This window comes from Cryptomeria japonica, chromosome 9 (genome assembly GCF_030272615.1).
Source record: "Cryptomeria japonica chromosome 9, Sugi_1.0, whole genome shotgun sequence".
NCBI classification, from domain to species: domain Eukaryota; kingdom Viridiplantae; phylum Streptophyta; class Pinopsida; order Cupressales; family Cupressaceae; genus Cryptomeria; species Cryptomeria japonica.
The window spans coordinates 85,497,260-85,524,778 of NC_081413.1; the positions used below are offsets into that span (position 1 = coordinate 85,497,260).

General features: G+C 38.6%; 1 protein-coding gene across 4 annotated transcripts in view; it reads right to left on the reverse strand.

Annotated features, from left to right (window-relative positions):
- Positions 1–27,519, reverse strand: part of LOC131030211 (mitochondrial Rho GTPase 1) — a 79,576-nt gene that overhangs the window by 16,282 nt on the left and 35,775 nt on the right. For all 4 annotated transcript variants that reach the window (XM_057960926.2, XM_057960924.2, XM_057960925.2 and 1 more), the window contains one exon: positions 13,343–13,424. In XM_057960926.2, coding sequence (XP_057816909.2) covers positions 13,343–13,424 — 82 coding nt within the window. The remainder of the gene's footprint in view (positions 1–13,342; positions 13,425–27,519) is intronic.

Below are 27,519 nucleotides of genomic sequence, written 5' to 3' on the forward strand. Positions count from 1 at the left end.
TATGTCCTTATTCTGTTCATCCTTTTGTCCTAATTCTATTCTTATTCATCTTTGTCATGCTCTAACTTAGGATCCTTTTTTCATGGTTGAATGATGTTGTATTATATTATTCTCTGTAATATCTGATATGTTTATAACTGCTGTAATATATCATTGCAGCAATCACAATGTATATTTTATTTTTGTATGGGTTGTATCATTGTAATAATCAATAATGGTATTGATAGTTTATAAATTATAAAATTATATTTTATAATTTTGATGTTCAAACATATATATATGTACAGATGAACCCGTACCCAGGAAATTTTATTTTTTGCCGAATCTGCGAATCCGTACCTGAATCCGAAACCGAACCTTATAGAAATAAACACAAATACCATGAATACCACAACAAAGTGATTCAAGTGGGGAAAACCCTTTTGAGAGAAAAACCCCACACTCCAAACACCGCAAAACATATTATTCAAAAATAAACAACAAATTAAAATATACTTGCTGAGAACCTTCTCATAGGAGCATCACCAACGAAGATCGAGAGGCAACTCAACAACTATCAAACTTTCAGAATACATCACATTACACAACCATAATACAATGCCCTCATAAATAGGGTTGCCTTCTAAGGTAAACAGAATGCACAAAACATCCACTGTTCGATCTATGACACCCCCCCTTGCAACCCCCCATGCTCACATATCAACAGTACCCTTTTAATATTGCAAGGTTGAGACGCAATTTCCCTAACACCCCCAACCCTCTCCTTTAAAGCCATTCTTAATGTCAAAGGGGCTTCCAGGCATGAACAACAGGCAATTAATTATTCAAGTTTCAACAAGTGCCTTGAGAAGATCAAAGACCGGCTACTTCTGGACATTAATCTAGAGTCTGTTGCAGATGATGTCCTTTATTTGTCAGAGCATGTGTTAATCTGTAAATTCATGGGAATCCATATCTTTGTTTTTCATTGAAACTTGAGATTGAAGGAATTGGAATCTAGAGGGAGACATGGAAATCATTCTAGCTGCGAAGAAATATTTTTTCATGGTCTTTATCAGAATGACTGATTGAAATAACTAGGCAGGTTTGTTTATCAAACCCTGGCATGTAGGGTTCAACCCAGTGGACGTACTTCAAGCGAAGATACGTGTTTATATTCATCTTCCTAGGCATCCAATGGAGTACTAGAGGCAAGACATCCTTCAATCAATTAAAATGGTTATTGGAAAGCCCTTGGGTCCAACTCACCATATTGTCGACCAAAGGGTAGCTACTTTTGCCCATCTATGTGCTGAAAAAAAATTTGAATACTCCTCTTCTAGATTCTTTAAATATTGTTAGAATAATATATCTTTACTGTTAATGGTCAATAATATCTACAGTAGCAGGTAATTAGAAGTAGGTAACATCATTAATATCTACAATGTTTTATAACTTCTATATATTGCAATTTTTTCCTCAGTTAATGAATGAAGATTTTTACCAGTGAATCTCAATTATTCACATCGTATCGAAGCCCTAAAAAAATCTTGGGCAAATTTAAAAATAAAAATCACGCAGGCAGCCCTCTACCATCCCATTGCATTCTATTCCCTATTCCATGCTGGTGAAGAAGCCCCGGTGATGCCCAACTATAGATACAAGGCCCTATCCTCTGTAGTGGGGGGTGGGGCCGTTCGGATTACAAGACCGCCAATAATCGTGTCCCACCCTCCAACTAGAATTGTTACTCCCCCCCCCCCCCCATCATAGTTGTTATTGAGCGGGCCCCTACTATTTGGCTGGGGCTAGCAGGTTAATCCATAGAATAGTAGGGGACTGGTAGATTAATGCGTTCATTAATAGACTTGCACTCGATAGTTGCCCTACTATTCTATGGGCTCCCCTACAATAACAACTATAATGGGGGGCAGGGGGGGAGGGCCCCGCCCAATTCGGTGGGGGTTGATTAATGGCAGCCGCTACTATTCTTTGACGGCATCGAAGGACAATAAAGAAGGCCCTACCAGTGTGCTAGGGCATCGTCATCATTCCATTCTATATATTGCTTGGATCTTTCTTTTCGTCAATCCATAGTCCAGGGAGCGTAATTGCAAGAGCACGGGGGATATAATGGATAGTAATGATTTCGGCAGGAGCAGCCGGACTGCTATACCAAGCAGCCTGTCCGAGCGAGCCTCTGGGATCTCCTGTGAACCTCCCCATGATGTGGCAAAGGGGGGATATTGGGGGAAGCAGTGAGTGGAGATTCCCCTGCAGAGAGCCGAATGAGGGGGGACCTTCACGTCTAGTCCGGAGGGCGGGGATATCCCGACCCTACTATCACTATGCCTTTGCAATGCCACTCGGTTTAACTCTCCCTGCGACTTTTTTCCGTATGTGGGATCTTCTATCCCCTTGGGTAGATAATCGATCGTCTTTCATTTCGATAGTGAGTAGTTTCTCCCCATAGGAACCGAGTAGAGTATATAAAGCGGGCCAACCCCTGGCTGCCCCTATTCTAAAGTAGTTTGGTCCGTGCTCCTTCCTCTCCCTAATCTTCTCCGGTTCTTTCGAAGAGACTAAGGGTCATAACTAAACTATAGTTCGCTTGACCAATTGACTGGTCAGGCCGACGAAACCTGACAAAAGCAACAGAGAAGTGATTGCCATGAACACCCGCCATCATGCATGTGGAACGAAGAATGGCCACAGCGACCGTTGAATCAAATGCTCTTTTGATAATTTTGAGAAAGCTATTCTAGCAGGCTTATCCATAGAATTGTAGGGACCCAACCTTCTATAGTTGGGTTTTCCTGCACAATCCATCCCCAATAGTAGGGCAGATATAAGGGCTTGGAATCAGAATCGGCAAATCGAGTTTCTGATGGCACTTTCTGAAGCCCTATAGATAGTAGGGGGTGGGCTTGGAAGTGGCCCTGCCACGTAGCTTGATCCGAATGGACTGGGATTTGCCACTCTGGATTAGCAGCAAGAATGGCATTGGCCCACTACAAGTCTATGGGGGAACGTTGGCTAGGAATTCTGTTGTGCATTTGGGTTTGCCCCATATATAGATAGGGCTTTGAAATGCCATTTTATTATAACAAGGCTTCTACACGAGCCCTATCTATATTTGGGGCATGGGCTGGCCATTAATGAGGAAACCAAGCTTTCTATTCCCATTTCTAGAAGGGCCAATATCCATTCATCAGTTCCAGGTTATGAAGCAGCCACACCATGATCGGTGAAACCATAGTTATCCGCTGCCCCTTTAGAATGGTAGGGAGCGAATAATCTTAACCTGAAGGGAGTGCTATAATCCGCGACCTTTAAATATTGTTAGAATAATATATCTTTACTGTTAATGGTGAATAATGTCTACAGTAGCAGGTAGTTAGAAGTAGGTAACATCATTAATATCTACAGATTTTTATAACTTCTATATATTGTAATTTTTTCCTCAGTTAATGAATGAAGATTTTTACAAGTGAATCTCAATTATTCACAAGGTATCAAAGCCCTAAAAAAATCTTGGGCAAATTTAAAAATAAAAATCTGTAATCCATGATTTTTTTCGCATGAGATTTTTTTAGTAGCTACCCACGTCCATTTTCTATCTGAAAAATCGTGTTTTCGGCCGGGGCACAGAACTAGTGTTTTTTCTATTATTGAAAATTGTGTTTTCGACTAGGGCACGGTGGTGTTTTTTCAGCGCGATTGTAAAATCGCCACGCAACATTTTGACTCGATTTCGTTCATGTTTGGTGTTTTTTCACGCTTGTTTTTTTGCACTGCGCGCATTTTTTTCAAACGATATTCGTGACAATTCTACAAATTTTCGGCGTCATTTTGTGGGCAGCTTTTGTCTGCACACTATATTTTCGCGTCTGTTTCTTCTGCATTCTGGGTTTCTTGCCTACGCCTTTCTCTACGTGTGAAAGAATTTCCACTATCGCGATTTGTTTTTTGAGCGGTTTCCTGCTCGTGCCGACAGTTTATTTGTGCCCTAGGGTTTTCAAAAATCCTTCGTCTTTTTTTCAACGCCAAGAAATATTTCCGCTATCTGGGTTTTCTGATTTCAACGCCTAGGGTTTCTGCACATTCAACTAGGGTTTTGACCCTTCAATTCAAGTCAAAATTTTATTCTAATTGCAAATTCTTGGTGGGGTTTTTGAGAGCTCTTTTGGGTCTTCCTCCGATTTTTCTGGGTTCCGAAAAATTTCTGCCTCGAAAACCATGCTAGGGTTTCAGTTTCTGCCTGAGAATCCGACTTGCAGAATTTTTTTAAAAGCCTTTGTTTTCATTTGCTGGTTTTCCTCCCTTGGAATTCGTGCCTTCACCAGTTCGACCCGAGGGTACATGATGGCATCTCTAACGAATATAATGCTCAAAAGCAACCAAAAGTTCAACGACCGCACTACAACACCTAGAAGCAACGCATGCTTACAATCTTTGAATATCGTTGTCTCAATCAAGTTGTTTTGGGAAACGTGTCTCATCCTACTACAGCAGGAAAAGATGAGGACAATGGGATGAGCACAACCATGAAGTAGTCATGCTCATCAAACTCTTTGTCACTGATGAGTAGCTACCTCAGGTACCATCTAGCAAAACTGTGAAGGAGATATGGATCATTTGAAGAGTCTCCATGAAACCTTTGACAAGAGCAGAGCATTCTTTCTGGAGAACATGCTCTTTTCGATTATGATGGACGAGACGACACCTCTACAAGATCACTTGACAAAGATCAAGGACTGAGCCGATTGGTTGCACAATGGAGGAAAAGGACATGGATGTCGTCACTCTAAAGAGTTTGCCCAAATCTTATGAGCATTTCAATGAAACGCTCAATATCACTTCCACTGACGTCGATTTGAAGTTTTCCAATCTTTGTAACAAGCTTTTACAGTAAGATTGATGGCCCCAGCAGTTTGGAAGCAATACCAGTTCCACCTCCACCGAGAAAGCGTTCTCTGCCAAATCTTCTGCCTAAGAACAAAGGGAAGACACAATCATCTCAGTCAAAAGGCTCTGGTTCTTCTCAAAACAACAACAACAACAAGAACGTTCAGTGCAATTATTGTCATAAGTTTGGTCACATGAAGCTCGAGTGTCAAATTCAATTGGCTTCTGAACAGAAGAAGCAAGGAGGGTCTCAACAGAAAGCAAATGTCGCAGAGCACTCAGAGCAGAAAGAAACTGCATTCTATGCTTTTATGGCCAAGAGAACAGCAGATTGAGTACCCTCTTTTGCCTGGTATATTAATTCAAGAGCTTCGCGGCACTTTACTCATCGTCGGAGTTGGTTCACGAAATTTGACCCATTCTCGCATTCAGTAATCTTCGGAGGAGGAGAAGAGTACACAGTTGGATTACCTTTGGTAGAAATTGATTCTTTAGAGACGAAGCAACTTAAACAGAATTAGAGGAATTTCAGACTACTCTAAATTCTTTGCAAGAAGCTAACGGCAAAGAAGATAGCAAAAGAAAATTCCCTACTTTATTAGGCCTTCAGCATAAGAACATTCAGAAAGGAAGAAATCGGCAAATGTCAAAGGCTGGGAGAAAAAAAAATCAGGAAAAAGTAAAATTGATAAGAGTCACTGGTTGAATCTAGTGTTATCAAAACATTGGATACATTTTAGTGCCTCTCAAAACTGATAGTAATATCATAGAATGGTAGGGGCTTCAGTAGCATCCCTCAACAAAAGGCTATTTGGGATTTGATTCATGAACATACACCACATATTGCATTTATGATCAATCTTTCTTCCAAGATTTGGTCAAGTGATCAAGGTCAATGTAATGGTGCTCAAGACACAATTGGTACATTGTTGGTGGAGTTGCATGCTTATGGGATCCTTGTAAGCTCACAACAGTATGATGGACAGTGAGTAGATATTCAATCAAAGTGGTGGCATCTTGCTTCAATTTAGGAGAATCTCATTTATCCATTGATGCTTATGCACTTACAGATTATCCAAGTAAGGTGTTATTCTAGTCCCAAATTAGATAAATTTGCTCTCTAGTTCCCTCCCTCCCTTGGATTCTTGCAAGATATTTCAATGTTATTATTTGCCTTTGGTTTGAATGAAAAATTAGTGGGAACGCAAATTTATTTGGCGCAGCAGCCTTTTTTTCTGACGGATTTGTGTCTGTGTTTTCCTTTTGGCAGCACGACTGGTATCACTTTGTCAATGAAGCAGTTAACACTGCAGTCTATCTTCTAAATCAGTCTCCTACAATGGCTATGAAGAAGAAGACTCCTGAAGAGGCCTAGTTAAGCCAAAAGCCCAGAATTAATCACCCGAAGGTTTTTGGCTCCACTGCCTTTGTCTAGATCCCTGATGCTAAACACACCAAGTTAGATGCGAAGAGCCAGAAACTCGTTCTCACCAGCTACAGTGATACTCACAAGGCCTACCGACTGGTTCACATCAAGACAGATCGTCAAATCTTCAATCATGATGTGGTTTTTGATGAGGAACGAGAGCTATTTCAGCTCTCTCCTCCAATTGTGGATTCAAAGGATCAACTTTTCAAGGCTTTAGACTTGGGTGTTCGTCTTCCATTAGGTCCACCTGATGGGAGGGGTCCAGTTGTTCCATTCCTGCACCTACACCAGTTCCGTCTCTTGCAGGATCACCTAGACACACAGCTACACCACCCAACTTTCCTCAAGATATATCCGATCTTCTGTTTCATGACCTTGATCCTGTTGCACCTCCTGCATCTGATGTTGGCACTTCTACTCTCCGGCCTAAATGGTGGGCTAAGATGATTGTTGATCTTCATGATGATGAGCTCATCGAGGGTAGAATTGCTTGGAAGAAGAGTAAAAATCCTGATTATATCGATTTTGCTCTCATGGCCAACATTCACAGTGTGTATGAGCCTCAAACATACACAAAGGCGAAAGAGATACCTAAGTGGGAACAAGCTATGGCAACTGAGCACCACAGCTTGCTGAAAAATAACACTTGGGTTCTGTCAAATCTTCCTCCAAGGAAGAAACCCATTGGATGCAAATGGGTCTATAAGGTTAAATACAAGGCTAATGGTACTTTGGATAAGTACAAGGCTCGTCTTGTAGCCAAAGGCTTCTCCCAGCGTGAAGGAATTGATTACGAGGAGACCTTTGCCCCGACAACAAAGATGAGAACCATCAAACTAGTTCTAGCCATTGCAACTCAGTGTGGCTTCCTAAAAGGTGAGTTACTGGAAGAGGTTTACATGACGCAACCTCCCGGATTCAAGGTTGCCGGAAAAGAACGCCAGGTACTCAAACTGGTGAAAGTACTCTATGCCTTGAAACAAGCTCCTCAAGCATGGTACATGAAAATTGATAAGTACCTCACAGATCAGGGTTTCCAAAGGAGTCCTAACTCAAATCCGTATGTCCAAACTACTGCCAATGATATCATCCTTCTGGTTATATATGTTGATGATCTTATCAGCACTGGCAGTTCGGCATCTTTGATTCAGGAAATCAAGTAGAATTTATGCCAGTCATTTGACATGACCGACCTTGGGCTTTTGCACTACTGCCTAGGTGTTGAAGTTTGGCAGCAGTCTCATGGCATCTTCATCTCTCAGTCCAAATATGTCAGGGCTTTGCTAGACAAGTTTCGAATGCAGGACTGCAAACCTGCATCTACACCTATGGAGAAAGGCCTGAAGTTGTCAACCAAATCCGGTTGTCCAGTTGAGAATGAATCTGATTTCAGGCAACTAGTGGGCAGTTTGATATATCTCACTACCACTAGACCTGATCTAAGCTATGCAATGAGTTACATGTCCCGCTTCATGATAACTCCTACATCAAATCATTGGGCTGCAACGAGGACGATCATGTGCTATGTCAAGGGCACTTTAAACTTTGGTATCCTTTATGGACAAACCAAATATCCCAGACTCATAGGTTTCACAAATTCAGATTGGGCAGGCTTTGTTGATGACAGAGAGTCCACATCCAGGTATGTCTTCAGTTTGGGCACAGGTGCTATCACTTGGACCAGTAAGAAGCAACAAGTCGTAGCTCTTTCCTCGACTGAAGCTGAGTATCGAGGAACAATCAAAGCAGCTTGTGAGGCGGTTTGCCTTCAAAGGATGGTTTCAAACATCTAGATGTCTCAAGCAAGTCCTACACCCCTCTTCTGTGACAATCAAGAGGTGCTCAAACTCGCCAAAAATCTAGTCTTTCATGAGCGAACCAAGCATGTTGAGCTTCATTGTCACTTCATCCACAAGCTCTCCATGGATTTGCAGTATTTCCTACTGAGGACTAGACTGCAGATATCCTCACCAAGTCCCTACATCTGAATAAGTTTGATAAGTTTAGGGAGAAACTTGGTGTAGTAGACAGATTGACCATTAAGGGAGGGTATTAGAATGATATCTTAGTTATTAATTATTAATGGTCAATATTGTAAAGTATTGTAAATATTAGATTGTTTCTCATTTTGTTTCAGTTGTCGACTATTTCTTTATGGAAACATCGATCTTGTAACTTTATAAATGATCTTTCGATCATTCATTTAATTCATTCAATTATTTACCAATCACCTATGTAATAGATATGTCCTAAGGAGTGCATCCCTTCATAAAAGGACATAAGGGAAGATATAAGAACAAGATAGTTGGGGAAAGTGATTGCATATCTGATATTCAATAAGATTCTAATACCCAGGCAGTCCAACTGATTATTTTAGTGTGGTATGGATTTGATGTTCTAACATATTAATTGCTCTAACAATGTTTACATATCTATTTCTGCATATCAATATCTATATACCTATTTCAGCATATTCATTATTAACTATATACTGCTGATATGATTATTCATATATGTCATAATAAATATCTACATGTATATCTACATATATTCTGAATATTTTCCAGCCATGATAGAGGGAGAGAAAATTACATGTAAGGGAATGGTGTTGGGGTTATCTTCTAGGTACGCCACGTCGTGGTATAAGACCGGGGAGTCCCATGAGGCCAAAGGGGTACAGAGGGTACTCCCTTTGGGCCTATGAAGGATAGACTTTCAGGGCACCCTATTGTGATGGCCCTCATGCTCTCTATCATGGTGAATGAATGTGTTAATTATGAGACATAGGATAGGGGTGACAAGATTAAGGAATACGGTGATAGGATACCTTACAAGGTATTCCACCTCATATGGTATGGGCCACATGAGGTCAAGGGGGAATGAAATCCACCCTTGGGCCTAGGGTAGAGGGTCTCTAGGGCACCCTATCTAGTTACCCTCTTCTATGCCATCTATGATTGAACTCTAAAACATAATTTAACCTTGTAATTAGGACTATGTCTTACATATGTATGATTGGTGTTTCCTAATTAATAGATCTATTTAATGAAATATGATTATTGTGTGTTTTCTAACTTACTTGCAGGGGTTCAGTCAAAGTAACAGATATCTCTAACCCCTATCCCACTTCAATTAGGGCAGAAATTGGTTATCTCTAATTTGGGGACATCAGTGACAGATTTCTTGTTTCAGATCTGTGGGTGGGCAATAATTAGACTTCATGTTCTGAAATTTTGGAATGGAAAGGGTCGGATCACTGGTCCATTAAATTTCTTCTTCATTTTTTTCTACTCCTAAGAAGTCTCCCTTAAATTTCAGCTTATGTCGAGGTACAGATTTGTTAATCTAATGGAAAGATGGTGTTTAGAAGTAAAGCCAGCCTTCAGATCAGGTATGTACTCCTTTTCAAGACAATCCAATTTGTCAAATTTAAGATCAACAGATAGAATAGGTCTTCTTTTGAAAGTGTCTTTAAAATTAAAACTCAATTACAGGCCAAGAAGGAATGACAAAAGAGCTTTAGCAGGAAAGAATGAGTGGACCAAAGAATTGTCTGATAGAATCTTCGAGAAGAGATTTGATAAGGAAAAAAATCTTAAATTGTATGGCTTTCAGGAAGGGGATAAAATAAATCTGTGAAACAATAGATAAGGGGGAATACCATTGCATCCCTTATCTCAACCCAAGGAGAACAAGTGAACTCTTTTCAAGATATTTTTGTGAAAGTTGCTTGAAATTTTTCTTCTTTGTTTCGGAACAAGATTTTGAAGACTTTTAAGAGCAGAGACTTGTGCTTAAGGGTAGGGCTCCTAAACTGGATGGAATTCATGTAAAATGTTTTCGAGAATTCTAGGAAATCATTAATGATTAATATGACCTGCTTGAAATTGCTAGAGAATCACAGAAAAATAAACAAATACTTAACAATAATTAACGCTATTTTTCTTGCCCCCACTCCCAAAAAGGAGGAGCCAAATCTCTAAATAATTTTCATCCTATTGCATTATGCAATCTTAAATAAAAGATTATCACCAAGATAATTGATGAACGACCAAAAAAAATGTTTGTTCCTCCTAATTTCTTCTAAACAAGGTGGATTTGTAAACGAGCACCAAATTTTAGATGGCTTGTTGTGGTAATTGAGACCCTCCACTCTATGTCTAACTCAAAAAAGAAATCAATGTTCATTAAACTTGATATGCCTAAAGCATATGACATAGTCAGAGTCAGATGGTTCTTACTTGAACATATCTTATTGGATTTTGATTTAGTTTTGAAAGGATTGATTCAATAATAAATTGTGTTACCTCAACTTCTTTCTCTATGTTGATTTATGGCATTCCTTCAAAACTTTTTCTAGCTTCTTCAGGACACAAACAAGGAAAACCCTTATCTACATGTGTTTATCTTAATAGCTAAAGCTCTTGGCACATTGCTCAAACATTATAAAGGAAACGGACTTATTCAAGGTTGGCAGTGGACTCAAAATATGGAGACCAAATCCCACCTACAGTTTGTGGATCACATGGCTTTGATGGGATTAGCTGCAGTTGCTGAGACTATCAACTTCAAAAAAGCTCTGAATATGTATCTATAAACTTCTAATCAGCAAATCATTTTCTTCTTCCACACACCAGAGATGATTCGACATAGGATCGCTAGTATTTTTCATTTGCGGATTGGGCAGCTTTCAGTTGATTAATTGGGAATCACCCTTTCTTCAAGTAATCTTAACAACTTTCACTAGAGGAAGGTTATAGACAGATTCCATTTAAGGGCAACTATTGGACGTTTTGATTGTTATCCTTTGTTTGAAGACTAAGACCTTTTGATTGTTATCCTTTGTTTGAAGACTAACTCTTCTAAAATTTAACTTGCGACCTCTTCCCATTTACAAGTTTTTAAAAAAAAATTCTCCCAAAAGTTTCCTTAAGGAGTTTGATGTTCTTTGGAAACGATTCTTTTGGGCAAGAACACTGGATCACCAAAAATGGAGCTCAGTGAGGTTGGACCAAGTTTGTAAACCAAAAGAGAATGGAGGCCTCGAACTTAGACTAGTGGACCTGAATAGTCACAGATTAGCAGGTAAATTAAATTATCGATGGTGTAAAAATCCTAACCAACCTTGGGCAAGAGTTCTCAATCACAAGTATTTGGAGGGAGGGGTGTCGAGGGTAGAAGATAAAGAGATTATTTGATTGGAAAAGGATCCATGATATGGAACACAATTAAGTGAGGGGACTCTCTTATTAAGGAAGACCTTTTTTTTAATTAATAAAATTGATAGTGCTCAATTCTAGACAAAGTCTTTACATAATAACCATTGTTTCACCAGCGTTGGGGATGGGGGGATGCGGGGACGGGTTTCCGCGACGGGGAGACCAAGGGCCCAAGTTTGCGGACGGCGGGGGGACGGCGGCGGGGGGGTGTCGGGGTGGCGGTGCTGATATAGTTATACATATACATATAGTACTTGAAAAACTAATTTTGAAAAGATGTATGACAGTATAATAGTATAAGAATTACATTTCAAATGAAACAATAGGAAATTTGAAATACTAAATCTAAATACTAAGATTTCTTCAATGCTAATTATGTTGTTATATGGAAACTAATCAGACTCGGAGGTTAAATTTTCCCTACTTCCATCAATGCAGTTTCCCCCTATATTTTTCGACAGGGGTTTGGGGGCAGCGCCCCCAAGATGGGGTCAAGGGGCCAAAAATACTTTTATTATTTTATAAAGGCGTCGGGTGTTATTTTTCCATTGGACCACGTCCAATTAGGGTTACCCCTTAACCCCAAAAAAGTCAATTTTTTTAATTTTTTTAAATTTTAATTTTAAACATTGCATATACATGGGGGCGAAGGGAGACGTCTGGGCGTCTCCCCGTCCCTCAAGAGACGTTTGCACATCTCTCGAAGGATGGGGACACACCCAAACGTCTCCCAAGGAGAAGTGGAGACGTCTCCAAGTCTCCTTGGGAGACACGGAGACAAGGAGAAGTCTCCAAGTCTCCTTGGGAGACACAGAGACGTCTCCGGCAGCACTTGCGTGGTGGTGGCGGGACGGCAGGGGATGTCGCGTCCCTGTCCCCTCGTCCCGGAGATGTCCCCGTCTCCAAGACGCAACTTTAAAGGGGGGGACACGTCCCCATGGAACACTAATAATAACCCTCTAATTGTGTCTCCACATCTCCTTGGGAGACACGGAGACGCAGACATCTCCGGCAGCACTTGCGTGGTGGTGGCAGGACGGCGGGGGATGTCGCGTCCCTGTCCCCCTGTCCTGGAGACGTCCCCATCTCTGAGACGCGGCCAAAAAGGGGGGGGTGCGTCCCCGTGGAACACTAATAATAACCCTCTAATTGTATCCTCTTTTCCTCAACTTCAACCCTTGAGTGAAGCTTTTGTAGAAGAAAGATGGCCAAGAGTTGATGATTTCTTGGGTAAAAAAATTAATTGTCTTTGATCTTTTTAGCAAAAAGGAATTGAACAGCATTAGTATGCCATTCATCATGTAGTAACACATATTCTCATAAAACTTCAAATGTTTATAATGTGATGTATTCAATCATGGAAATAGAAAATCCTAGTTTAAAATATTGATTTTGATATTGGACCGATCACAAGACAAAATAAAATTTGTCCAAGTTTTACAAGGTTATAATTTCTTAACACCATTTCCATAAAATTGCCATTTCTTGTCTCTTTTTAACCTTCTTTGATTGGACACACAAAAAAAGTGGTTTACAATGTATCTTACACCTCAATTACTTTTATTAAACTAAACCATTACTGCATTTGATCTTAATGATCCCAAATCATTCTTTGCCATTTCAACTTAAATAAAAACTAAAAAAAAAATACTTACTAAGAATTCAACTAAAAAAGACTAACTAAATAAAATTCAGGCAGACAACTGGAAAAAAAAATCTATTCAGATAGGAAAAGTTCAGTCCAGGCAAAACACACGCATAATACATGTAAGGAATTCATTAAAAAGCTATATCAAACCCATGTCACCTGAGAAAGGAATCCATCCATGCTTATGGCTCCTAAATCATCCTTCTCCATTGCATCTTTATAAATGCCATCCTCCCAAGGGCTGCCAAAAGCATGAATTACTCACCTCCTAGAATTTAATAAGAAAAAATTGAAGCTAAGTATCTGATTCTCTAAATGGGGAAAAATGTTAAACTACTTTCACAGTTCACAGCATTGGCCAAAAATAGCTAACCTATTATGTCGCTACCATCCTGATTGATTAGATTTAGTTCCCATTGTAATAGTATTAACAACAAAGGTTTTGAGTATATGATAGATACCACATATAACAGAAAATAATGGCCAATAAATTTCAACAACCTTTCTATGAAGAAGTTGTAACTCATGCATAGTTTGCTCAATTGAATTTAATGCCACAAAATATTCTGATTTTAGAAAACACAAATTCAGATTTTAAAAGATTAATAAGCTATTATTAGATGTGTTTTTCAAACATTTGTCATGCGTTTGCAAGCTTCACAAATTTGGCTGGAAGACAAGATTGTACTTAAAAATGGGTTCCTTTTAACAGAACATAATGTGTGTGCATAAAGTTTTGGATTATATTACAAAACAGAGTATTGATGTGTGGCTGTGGTAACAGTTAATTAATCACAAAAGTATAATTATTAGCAACCCAAGTGAGCAAGTTGCTTGAAAATAAGCATTGCAGAATTTACTCACTATCTATCATGTTTGCTTATATTTATATAATTTTGGGATTAAATTCAACTTAAAAATGTTTGTTACAGAAAATTGAAATAAATGAAAGGTTTATTCGCATTCAGTCAAATTCACTGCAACTGCTTCCATTTGTCTATTAAGATGTCTCAGTTTGAGGCCTTGTATAGGAAAAAGTCCAAAGCACCCATAGGATGCAACAGCTTGGAAAAGATAGTCATCATAAGTCTGGAACTCCTGCAGGCATACCATCAGCATGTTAAAGTTATTAGAGATTGGTTGAAGGAACCTTCGCATCATCAAAAAGGTTACATGAACGCCAAGAGAACACCCACAGAATCTCCATCAATTTTGGCAAGCAAGAAAAATTATTGCTTTGTTTTGTGGTACAAGTGAAATCCAGTCACACGTGTGACTTGCTGGCTTACCCTTCCACCCTCTCTCTTGCACATTAACAATGCCTTTAACATGGCTCTTCTTAAAAGATCTGTTAATGGTCCACATCATATTATCATTGACAGCCTCTATGGGTCAAGAATGAAGGCAAAATCCATCTCATACCTCTCCATATACAGAAAAACACAGATAAGCTACAAAACAAGCAGGTATGATAATTGAACATGCTGTGGGAGCCAATATGGTAAATACGGTAAACTGGGAAGATGAGAATGGCCTTCATAGGGGATATCCCTACCCTTCTAGCACCAAGCTACCATTCTCGTAAGAGGGGAATGCCATCCAAATGTCATATCCAACCCAAGAAACTTAACTAATCTTCTACTGTAGTTGACTGCTCTGTGTTCTGTTGTAATTTAACCCCAGAATCACGACTTTTTTCTGGATTGAACTATGTTTGTGGATGGCATTTTGACCATCCATGAATCTATGCTTGCATAACTAGAACTATTATTCTCATTAGATATTTCTTCATGCATTTGATGACTTTAAATGTATGTGATGGTTCTTAGTGATATGATGACATGTAGATTTCAAATTAGATCTTATATACTACACATATAGTCTAGTATGTATATCTTAAATACATCTATCTAAGGAACACGGAGTGACATGAGTTTTTTTTCTACTTCTGAAATACTTTATTTAATAATAAAATAATTTGAGTCTTACCTTTATTTTAATTGGAAAACCTATTTTTATTTGATTGAGAACTAATTTACTTTATTTTTTATTTACTTAAGAGTTATTTTGTAATATTTTTAAATTACAAATTATTCTATTTTACTTTAAAGATATTTAAGAGTTATATTATTTTATATAAATTGGTTACCTTATTTTTTATTAAAAAGCAATTTTTATTTGCGTATGAGCTATTTAATTACAAAATATTACACAGGTAATTGGCAAAAACTGAATTGATTAAATGAATGATCGAAAGATCATATATAGAATTACAAGAGATCAATGTTTCTATTAAGAAACAAACGATAACAGAAACAAAATTACAAACTCCTAAATTTACAGTGCCATACAATATTGACCATTAATAATTAATAACTAAGATATTATTCTAATACCCTCCCTTAATGGTCAATCTGTCTACTACACCAAGTTGCCCCCTGAACTTAACAAACTTATCCGGATGTAGGACTTGGTGAGGATATTTGCAGTTTGGTCCTCAATACGAACATACTGCAAATCCACGGATCCATACTCAACCAACTTGCAGATGAAGTGACAATGAAGCTCAACATGCTTGGTTTGCTCATGGAAGACCAGATTTTTGGCGAGTTTGAGCACCCCTTGATTGTCACAAAAGAGGGGTGTAGGACCTGCTAGAGACAATTGGATGTCTAAAAGCATCCGTCGAAGCCAAACTACCTTACAAGCTGCTTTGACTGTTCCACAAAAGAGCTGCAGCCTACTGCTTCTTACTGGTCCAAGTAATAGCACATGTGCCCAAACTGAAGACATACCCGGATGTGGACTTTTGCCCAATCCAAATCTATGAAACCGGTGAGTTTGGGATCTTTGGTTCGTCCATAAAGGATACCAAAGTCTGAAGTGCCGTTGACATAGCGCAATATCCGCCTCGTTGTAGCCCAATGATCGGATGTAGGAGCTGTCATGAAGCGGGATATGTAACTCATTGCATAGCTCAAATCAGGTCTAGTGGAAGTGAGATATATTAAACTGCCCACTAGTTGCCTAAACTCGGATTCATTCTCAACTGGACAACCGGATTTGGGCGACAACTTCAAGCCTTTCTCCATAGGTGTAGAAGCAGGTTTGCAATCCTGCATTCAAAACTTGTCTAGTAGAGCCCTAACATATTTGGACTAAGAGATGAAGATGCCATGAGACTGTTGCCAAACCTCAACACCTAGGCAGTAGTGCAGAAGCCCCAAGTCGGTCATGTGTCGACAACTTCAAGCCTTTCTCCATAGGTGTAGATGCAAGTTTGCAATCCTGCATTCAAAACTTGTCTAGTAGAGCCCTAACATATTTGGACTAAGAGATGAAGATGCAATGAGACTGTTGCCAAACCTCAACACCTAGGCAGTAGTGCAGAAGCCCAAGGTCGGTCATGTTAAAAGACTGACATAAATTTTGCTTGATTCCCTGAATCAAAGATGTCGAATTGCCAGTGATGATCAGATCATCAAAATAAATAACCAAAATGATGATATCACTGGCACTAGTCTCGACATACAGATTTGAGTCAAAAGGACTCCTCTAAAAATCTCTTCCGGCAACCTTGAATCCAATTTTAGTACATGGCGTTCTTTTCCGACAACCTTGAATCCAAGAGGTTGCGTCATGTAAACCTCTTCCTGTAACTCACCATTCAGGAAGGCACTCTTGACGTCCATCTAATGGACCTTCTAACCACATTGAGCTGCTATGGCTAGGACTAATCTGATGGTGCTCATCTTTGTTGTCGGGGCAAAGGTCTCATAATCAACCCCTTCACACTAAGAGAAGCCTTTGGCAACGAGACAAGCCTTGTACTTATCCAAAGTACCATTAGCCTTGTAGTTAACCTTATAGACCCACTTGCATCCAATGGGTTTCTTCCCTGGACGAAGATTTGATAGAACCCAAGTGTTAGTTTTCAGCAAGCTGTGGTGCTCAGTTGCCATAGCTTGTTCCCACTCAGGTATCTCTTTCGCCTCTGTGTATGTTTCAGGCTCATACACACTGTGAATGTTGGCCATGAGAGCAAAATTGACATAATCCAGAGTTTTACTCTTCTTCCAAGCAATTCTACCCTCGATGAGCTCATCATCATGAAGATCAACAATTGTCTTAGCCCACCATTTAGGCAAGAGAGTAGAAGTGCCAACATCAGATGCAGGAGGTGCAATAGGATCAAGGTCATCAAACAAAAGATTAGATGAATCCTAAGTTAAATCAGGTGGTGCAACTACATGTCTAGGTGATCTTGTAGGAGAAGGAACTGGTGTAGGTACAACAACTGGAACAGCTGGAGCCCTCCCATCAAATGGACCTAATGGAAGACGGACACCCAAGTCTAAAGCCTTCAAAGGTTGATCCTCAAATAACACAACTGGAGGAGAGAGCTGAAATGGTCCTCATTCCTCATCAAAAACCACATCACAACTAAAGATGTGATGCTTTGTCTCGATTTCAACCAGTCGGTAGGCCTTGTGAGTGTCACGGTAGCCGATGAGCATGAGTTTTTGGCTCTTGACATCCAACTTGGTGCACTTAGCATCAAGGATCCAAACAGAAGTTGTGGAGCCAAAAACTTTGAGATGATTGATTCTGGGCTTACGGCCTAACTAGGCCTCTTCTGGAGTCTTCTTCTTTACAACCACAATAGGAGACAGATACAGAAGATAGACTACAATATTAATTGCTTCAGCCCAAAACTTCTTCGGAACACTCTTGTGTTCAAGCATAGACCGAGCCATTTAGGTAATCGTGTGGTTTCTCTGCTCAATGACACCGTTTTATTCAGGGGTGTAAGGTGTAGTGAGTTGACGCTTTATGCCATGTTGTTCACAAAAATGAGAGAAGGCAGAAGAACTGAATTCTCCCCCATTATTAGACCGAAGAGTAACAATAGGTCGACCAAACTCTTTTTCTACTAATGCTTTGAACTTTTGAAACACAACAAACACCTCTGATTTCTGATGAAAGAAATACACCCACATTTTTTAATTGAAATCATCAACAAAAAGTAAAAAATATCCAGACCTAGTAGCAGAAGGAGTAGCCATAGGTCCACAGATATCATCATGGACAAATTGTAGTACCTTATAAGCTCTCCAAGAGTCGCCATCCGAAAACGGAGTCCAATGCTACTTCCCAACCTAACATGCTATGCAAACTCTGAGGTTTGGGTTTGAATCTCTGGCAATCCGATGACAAGATCTTCCCGAACAAGCTGAGAAAGATAGTGCACATTTAAGTGCCCATAACGCTGATGCTAGAGTGTACTAACAGAGGAGCGCTTGGGTGCCATGGCAAGCTCCTAAGGATCATCAGAATTAACTAGTCTAAATAGACAATGACCCTCAAGACCCACGGCAATTGTAGACTGAGTCTCTTGATCAATGATATTGCTCTAATGCGAACTAAAGGTCACGTCGAGCCAAGGAGAATATCTTTGAATTTGACTGACTAAGAGAAGGTTGAGTTCCATTCCTGGAACATAGTACACATTGAGGAAAATCAATTTCTTCCCTCCAAACTGAATCTACACATTGACCTTTCCGACAATGGTGTACTCTTCCCCTCCAAAAATAACTAAATCTGAATAAGGCTGAAAATTAGTGAACCAATCCTGCCGATGAGTGTAGTGGTGAGAGGCACCTGAATCGATATACCAGGCAAGAGATTTGACATGGTTTGTAGGTCTTTTAGCCATGAAGGCGTAAAAGGAAGACTTGCTCTGCTCAATGTGCTCCGCTTCATTTGCTTTAGGCTATGAACCACTTTGCTTATAGCCTGTGCAGCCAAGCATTTACGGCACTCAAGTTCCATATGACCAAACTTATGGCAGTAATTGCACTGAAAACTTTTCTTCTTCTAGCCTTTTGATGACAGAGCAGAGTTCTTTTGTTGAGAAGACTGAGAAAACTGAGATTTGCCTTTATCCTTATCAAAGGATTTGTCTGTGAATGCTTGTTTTGTAGAGGATGAGCTTGTACTGTTGCTTCCACCGATCCTACTGCAAAAGTTTGGTGTAGAGATCAATGAACTTCAGATCAACACCAGTTGAGTGATGTTGAGTGTTTCGACAAAATGCTTGTATGACTTTGGCAAAATTTTCAAGGTTATGACGACCATGTCCTCTTCCTCCATATTCCGCCCAATTGCCTTCTAACTGGTCACGGATGTCCTTGATCTGATTGAGATGCTCCTGAAGGGATTTTCTCTCATTCATGACAATAGAGAAGAGCATATTTTTCAAAAAGAAGGCATTGCTCTTATTTGACATCTTATGCAACATCTTGAGATGCTCCCATATCTCGACAGTTGTTTTGCCTGAAGGTATCTGAGGAAGTTGATCATCGGTCACTAAGAGCTTCATGAGCATGACAGCTTCACAATTTTGTTCATCAAACTTTGTCTGATCAGGACCGGCTATAGTGGGACGAGAGACCTTTCCAAGGACCAACTGATCGATAACATGATACTCAAAAATTGTGAGCATCCATTGCTTCCAAGTATTACAATTACTACCATTGAGCCACTCGAGCAAAATATTCATCAGAGATGTCATCACGAAAAAACTTAGGTCAAAGATGATTGACCGAATTAGGACACAAATATTGAGGCAAGAGTTGTTCAACACATGAAATCGCGTAAACGGAATGCATAAAAGAACAAAACTGAGGTAGAAAATCTATCAAAAACCCAAAAAAGATTTGAAAAACAAAAAAAAAAGTTTTTCTGAGACTAAATTTCCAAAAAACCCTAGCCGCTTACAAATTACTGGAAAAACGCATAGAGCACAATATGCAAATAAAAAAAATCGCGATCACGGACACGAAAAAAAGAAAACCCAACCGGAAATGCAGAGACTTGTGCAAAAATCAAACACAAAAAACCCGACAACCTAACAAGTAGTTGCAGAAGGAAAACGCGGGCAAAGAGTTTGCAAGATTCACGTCGGATAAATATAAACAGCCCGCACAAATTTGAGGTAACAAAAGAACACACAAATCGCGCGGGAAGTTAAAAATGACGCCCGAACACGCCTTGTCGTCGTGTACAGATCATGCGAACAAGAATGCAGAGGTCGTGGAAAAAAAATCGCGATCATAAAAAAACAACACTACCATCACGATTTTAAAACCAATGCGACCACAAACACAGCAACGGAAAAAGATTCTGACATCCACCCACAAGCCAACACCGAAGGAAAATTACAAACAGATCGCAAAAAATCACGATTACAAGAAAACCCTAAACGGATTTTTGAAACAATGACTAAAAAATTGATTCGAAAAAATTTCACTAAAATTAGAATTATAAAAGTCTTTTCAAAAAAAAAATTATGCCTAAGCTCGATACCATATTACACAGGTAATTAGTAAAAACTGAATTGCTTAAATGAATGATCGAAAGATCATTTATACAGTTACAAAGAGATCGATGTTTCTATTAAGAAACAAACGATAATAAAAACTAAATTAGAAACTCTTAATATTTCCAATATCATACAATATTGCCCATTAATAAATAAGATATTATTCGAATACAAGAGTTGTTTATTTTATTTTCTGAAGTTATTTCATTACATTTTATTTACTTAAAGAATTATTTTATAATTGCTTTTCTTTACTCCAATTTCTTTTTAATTTACTTAGTTATTCTCTAGATTTTGTTGTTTTAAATGTATCCGTTGTGTTTTGGTTTTATGTACACAATAACAACATGAGAACACAAATCAGTATTAATTATCTTCATAATTATGAAGATTCTAATCATATATGATTGGATTTTTTTAAGGCCCACTGGACCTCAGTCTAGGAGAAAACAAAGTGCATGATTGCATGTTGACATTGTTGTCTCAACAAGCACTATTATGGCTTTTGCAAGGCCTAAGGCCATAACAATGCTCCCCAAACAATATTGTGTGATTGTGTGTGTGTGTGCATGTACATGTCTATATATCCAATGACATCATCTAAGTGTTTCTAGTACATCTTGATTTTAAGCATAAACTGGGAAAGATTGTTTTATTAATCTTATTATGGCATTATAACATCAATTATCATTTCCTTTTATATAGTAGGAGCGTAGTGGTGGATATAATATTTGTTATATTAACAATCGCCTTGGCAGACAAAAGAAAAGACAATTGAATTGAAAGTGAACTTGGATAGACCCTACGTGGTTGGGAAGTAATAATGTGTCTTGATTTATGCATATTTTTTATTTGAGATATTGTACTATAAGAAATCGCAAGATAGTCACTTTTGGAAACTATAAGCAACACCAAAACTTCTAGAACCCAAACTTCCATTTCTCCTACTCTTGCCACCTCATTTGTCTGCATTTGATCAAACCTTAGTTTGAACCAATAATGTGATTGGAAATTTTTGTTTTGTTTTGTACTGTCATCGATGAAGATAATACTCAACCAGCTCTACATTCATTCTCCACCCTCGTTGAACTTGATGTGAATGAGAAAGTTATTTCATTCACGAAATTCAGGGTGGTTATGTTTTTGCAAAGAGTGTTTGAAGGAGGAATGATGGATAATGGTGGTATGCCTTATAGACTTGCAGGCTTCTTTTGTTCAAGTAAGAGTTTCAATAGAATATTTAGTTTCAAACAACAAAAAAGGAAAAAGGGACTCAAGTAAGAAATCACTTTGAAGTGCTTCAGATTTCAGATTCATTTGAGACCATATAGCTATTATCCTATTATTATGTAAACGTAGTTGTACAGCATTAGGATTTCTAACAGTTTTATTCTTCTCAAAATCCTATGACTCCCTTCCTTGAATGCATTCTACTTGTGCATGTTAAGTGGTTGCCTATATGACTCCCTTCCTTGAATGTTATTTGTCTATTGTATGTATTGGAGTAATGGTTGCCTTCCTGTTCATGAGACTAGAACTGCCCATGTGTAAGTTTGAGTTTTGTAGCCCTTAGCTATGATTACATACAATTTAAGACATCTAATTTATCATTATCAATTTTTGAGCTATGTTTAACAGCAGATTATTACAAGTGTATGTGCAGTGCATGTGTGATTGCAAGGGACACTTGAAGACCTTAGTAGTTAAGCCTTGACTGCTGTTATACTATTTGCAAGGGTTGCAAGTTTATCCAAAGCCAGATGGAGCTTGGATAATGAGATAAGTATTTTTTCTCGGTTATTATCTCTTTAGTATTACTTTTATTTGCTTGTCATAGTCAGCCTCTTATCAGTATTCCTATATGTACTATAAAAGTTGCTCTTATTCTTTTCTTTGGCCCTCGAGGATGGGTTTTACAGAAAAAGAAGAACGATACATTAGGAATGTTGCTGAGGCATTTGTATAGGTAATGGCAGCATCGAGGATTACAAAGCAAAGTCGAGACAAGAGGGCTCTCCTAGTAAGAGGGAGCAAACTTCTAAGGGTATGCTTCTGTGATAGAGGGAGCAGCTAGAGGTTCTTCTTCAATTGACTTTCAAAGATCTTGGTCATATTTGTTAAGAGGGAGTGGACCATGTCAAGATGGTTTCTCTAGTGATCAGCAGTCGGAGGACTCTATGATTCATGGATGGAGTCCCATGTGTGTAGGCTGGAAGGTTTTATGATGTCACCTAGGTCGTGATATTCTTGGATAGATGGATACTTGGTGAACTTAGGATTCACCAAGAGTGATGCAGACTCCAACCTTCACATAAAGGTTGTTGATGGTGAGGCATTGATTTTGGTCCTTTATGTTGATGAATTATTTCTGACTATGGCGGAGAAGCTCATCATTCAGTGCAAGAGGGAGTTAGCCTCTGAATTTGAGATGAAGGATCTTGGCCTCGTGTACTACTTCCTGGACTAAAATTTTGGCAGAAGACCACATGAGATCTTCTTGAGTCCAGGGAAGTACACTATAGACATCTTGAAGAGATTTGGCATGATTGATTGTAAGTCCATGTCTACGCTGATGGATATAATTATGGAGAAGTTGAGTGAGTCAGCTTCTAATTCAAATCTAATAGATTCCTCTATGTATTGTCAGTTGATTAGATCATTGATTTATTTGGTCAACACCAGACCATATAACTGCTTTGCAGTGAGTACTCTCAATCAGTTCATGTGTGAACCAAGATAGATTCGTTGGGTTGTAGCATGTGTGGCAGCTCGAGAAGCAGTGTGGCTTCAGAAGCTCCTTGCATGATTGTTTGTACAATCATTGGAGCCTACAGTTATTCGTTGTGATAACCAAAGTTGTGTGAAAGCCTTTTGTCAATCCTATGTTCCATGACAGAACGAAGCATGTGGAGATCAAGTATCACTATGTTAAAGAAGTGGTGGAAGGAATGCTATTCAGTTAAGATACATTGGTACTGATGAACAAACAACGGACATACATTCTCACCAAGCCTCTCTCCAAAAGAAAGTTTGTGTACCTTCGAGGTAATCTTGGTATGGTAGAAAATTTAGCCCTAGCTAAGATTGAGTCTCAGCAACATTGATTTGTTTTAAATAGTACTAATTTAATCTCTAAGATGTTTAAAGTGTAAACTCTTATTATGCAATCTTATTAATCTAATATGGTTCATGATTAGTGTCGCGTGTGACTCCATGACAACATTGGTTCAGTGCTTGATGAGCCCCTGTGAACATTATTGTGAGGTGACGATCTCACAATAGTGAACACTTGTACATCTGATCATTATCGTAAGGTGACGATCTTACAATATTGATTGATCAATCATCATACCATTATGATGGATATCATGGGACTTGATATCTATGGATATGTCATAGTGGTTTATATCTCTAGAAGTAATATCTATGGATATACCATAATGGTGGATATCATGAGACGCGATATCCGTGGATAAGCCATGATGGTGGATGTTACATAAAGAGATATTCATGGTGGATATTATGTGACGTAATATCCGTGGACATGCCATTAAGGAATATCCTTGGATATGCCATAATGGTGGATATCATGAGACGTGATATCCGTGGACAAGCCATAATGGTGGATATTACATAAAGAGATATTCATGGTGGATTTCATGTGACGTGAAATCTGTGGGCATGCCATGTAGTAATATCTATGGATAAGCCATAATGGTGGATATTACGTGAGGAGTATCTTTATTTAAGCCATAATGGTGGATATCACGTGAGGTGATATCTATGGATAAACCATGATGGTTGATATCACAGTGAGGTGATATCTATTCTTACACCATCCATGGAGAAGCCATGATGGTTGATATCACAAAGAGGTGATATCTTTCCCTTCCACATATGGGTGTAGCCATTGTGGTAAAACAAAATGATGAGGTGATTAGCTTCCTTTACTCACATGAGTATGGTTGTCACGATGAGGAAATGTGACTCAGTTTTCAAGAAGGATTCCTCCCTAGCTAAGAGGGAATGTTGAAATAATAGCTACGGTCGGATCCTTCAGGCCGACATAGCAAATTACAAATGTGTGAATGGCCTTTGGCCTTACACATTTATATATAACGATTTATAAGTTATCTTGCCTATTAAAAGGATTCGTATTTATGTTATACGAATTTGTTCCTAACTATTTGTTATTGGTTAACAAATTGCATTAAGTGGTTAATACAAAACAATTATTTCATAAACCCGCCACCTCTTGGAAAGATCACGATGAAGGATCACAGCCGACATTGTCAGGAAGACGTGTCATTTGATGTATCCCACGAATGGATACAAATAGTGCGCCTTTCCTCTCACAAATATTAGATCGAAGCGACACATAGACAGATCAGAAGACATATACAGATCGGGTCTTCACTACAGCAAGACACATAAGTATATTGATATTATCTTCAGCATCGTGGATATCGTTCCCAATCATAAATGTGAACAGATCGAATTATATAGACTGCAATCTGGAATGTGTGAGCAGTGCGGAACATATTGTAGCAGATCGAAGTACATATAACATACTTGCAGATCAAACTATCATCTACAGAATCGTCTATTGTTGGGAGGGCGACAATAATGTGAATCATTGCCTGTGGTTAATTGAGCACACCCTATGGTTACTGTGCATGGTCATCTTCTTGTGTTCCTAGTATTGTAAGAAAATTCAACAAAGTGCACATTGGAAGTGAAGTCCGCTCAAATGAAGAAGAATGGCATGTTAGAAAGGAAAGAACAAAGGAAAACCGCTTTGAGGAGAGAGAAATTTGGTTAAGGTTAAGGTGCACACATCTCTTAAATTCCGCCTTAAAAATAAAGTCTAAATGCATGACTTCAAGTAAAGTCCGCCCAGCAACATTTTGCAAAGGGAAACAAAGTCAGTCAAGTCTGCCCTCACGAGAAACATGCTAAATTTAGAAAGAAGGAATGTTCCTGTGTGATATCAGTACAATCTCTTGATCAAGTTCGAACTATGTGCAGATTTGGAAACTTTTTTGAAAGAATAATATGGAAGATCAAATTCGATATGCAGACTGAAAACCAAAATAGAAACTTCCATTCAGACTGAGATTTATAATTCATTTCAACTAAGATTTAATTTAGAAACTTTCTCTTGCACATTGAAGGACTAAAGACTAAATAGAAACAAATTCAAGAGGACCTTCTATGTTTCTAAATTAAGAATTCAAACTCTATACAAATACTTCATTCATTTCTTTCATTTCAACAATTCGAGTTTGGAGAGCAAGACACTTGAAGTGAAGATTATTTCAGAGCTTCAGGAACAGTTAAAGGATTTTTCTAAGCCATTTACAAGTGGAGATTTTCACACCAAGCATTCATTCTACTCATTTCTTGCCTAAATTCTGAAGATGACGGGTAGATGACAGGGGTACTCAAGGCAGATTTATTGAGTTTACAATCTGATTTTCAAATCTTGGATGGATTTTTCAGGGACTTAGTCTGATTTTCATATATTTTCCAGGATTCGAATCTGATTTCAACATTTATTTCACAGATTTTGGGACTAAGTAGTTCATTTTCAGATTAATCAGAGACAGATTTCACTCCCAGACCTTCAAATCAGATTGAGTTTTCAAGGGTTTCTAAAATTTCTAAGTGTTTGCAGCCTGTCAAAGGCTAAAAGTTATGAAGAATTGGAAAATCATAGCTCATTATGCCATCAAACCTTCGAAATTCACACTCAAAGTAAGGATTCTAACTTTATATGTGTGTATATATATATGAGAGCTAAGGCGGGATCATCGCAGAAAACACAAATGGAGTTTCAAGCCAGATTCAGAATTGAAGACAAGTCCACGAGCAAGGTTCGTCCACGCATAGAGATGGCCAAAATTTGGCTAAGTATGAGAAATTCTTCACAAAGGGATTCTTCTCCAAATTCGAGGCACTTGAAAGAATCTCAAGGCATCAAGAAAGAAAAGTTCTCAAACTTGGTGAAAATATAGAAAGAATTTCAGACTTCTTGGGAGGATTTCATCGATAATTCCAGACCTATGGAAGCAATCAGGACAACTTCTTGAAGGATTTCTTGACACAAATTGGAGAATTCAAGGAAGATATCCAACACGCTGAGGTGGTGCCTTGTCATCTTCCAACCAATCAGATTGTTCCAAGTCGACATGTCCAGGTTCAATGAACCTGACTTATCCACAAAAGCTTCTAGAGGACTTACTTCACAATGCAACAACCTTCTATTTTCATTGTTGGTTCATATTTAGCAAGAAGGACAAGTGTCCCCAAATGTAATTTTCTCATTGGTCGAGGGGTAGTTAGTTGTAACAAACCCTAATTAGGGCTTTGATCTTTTAATTTGGGCTCTTGATTGTTGTTTGATCTTGGCCATTCAAAATTTTTGGACTCCTATATAAGGTCGCCTCCTCTCATTTGGAGAGTGTGAGGTTTTTTGAAACATTGTGGCGAGAAGGTCATTTAGGATAATACATTGCTTGTGTGCTTTTTAGGCCTTGTAATCTCTTTTATTTGAATGATTGGCAAGGTTTTCAATTTCCTCAACACAATAGATTAGATTTTATTTCATGCATGTTAGATGAATGCAAGATTTGATAAGTATTGATTTATGGTGTATCTGTATCATCGCTCATACTTTTGATGCACAAATGATTTTTGTTCATTGTGTAAAGTTAGTTTGAGCTTTCCTTTGTGTATGATTAACTTCCAATCATAAGCACATCCCTTGAAGATTGTATCCGCTTTGTGTAGTTGTCCTAAGTCAGGCAAAGCAAAGTGTGCTCATTGAGATTACCTGGTCAATACCATCTCTTGAATTCCTAGGAATAGATTAGAACTTCTAAACCCTTGTCTCCTTTTCAGTTTTTTTCCATGCTCCAAGCCCCGAATGACAGAGCTTCATTGTCTAAAC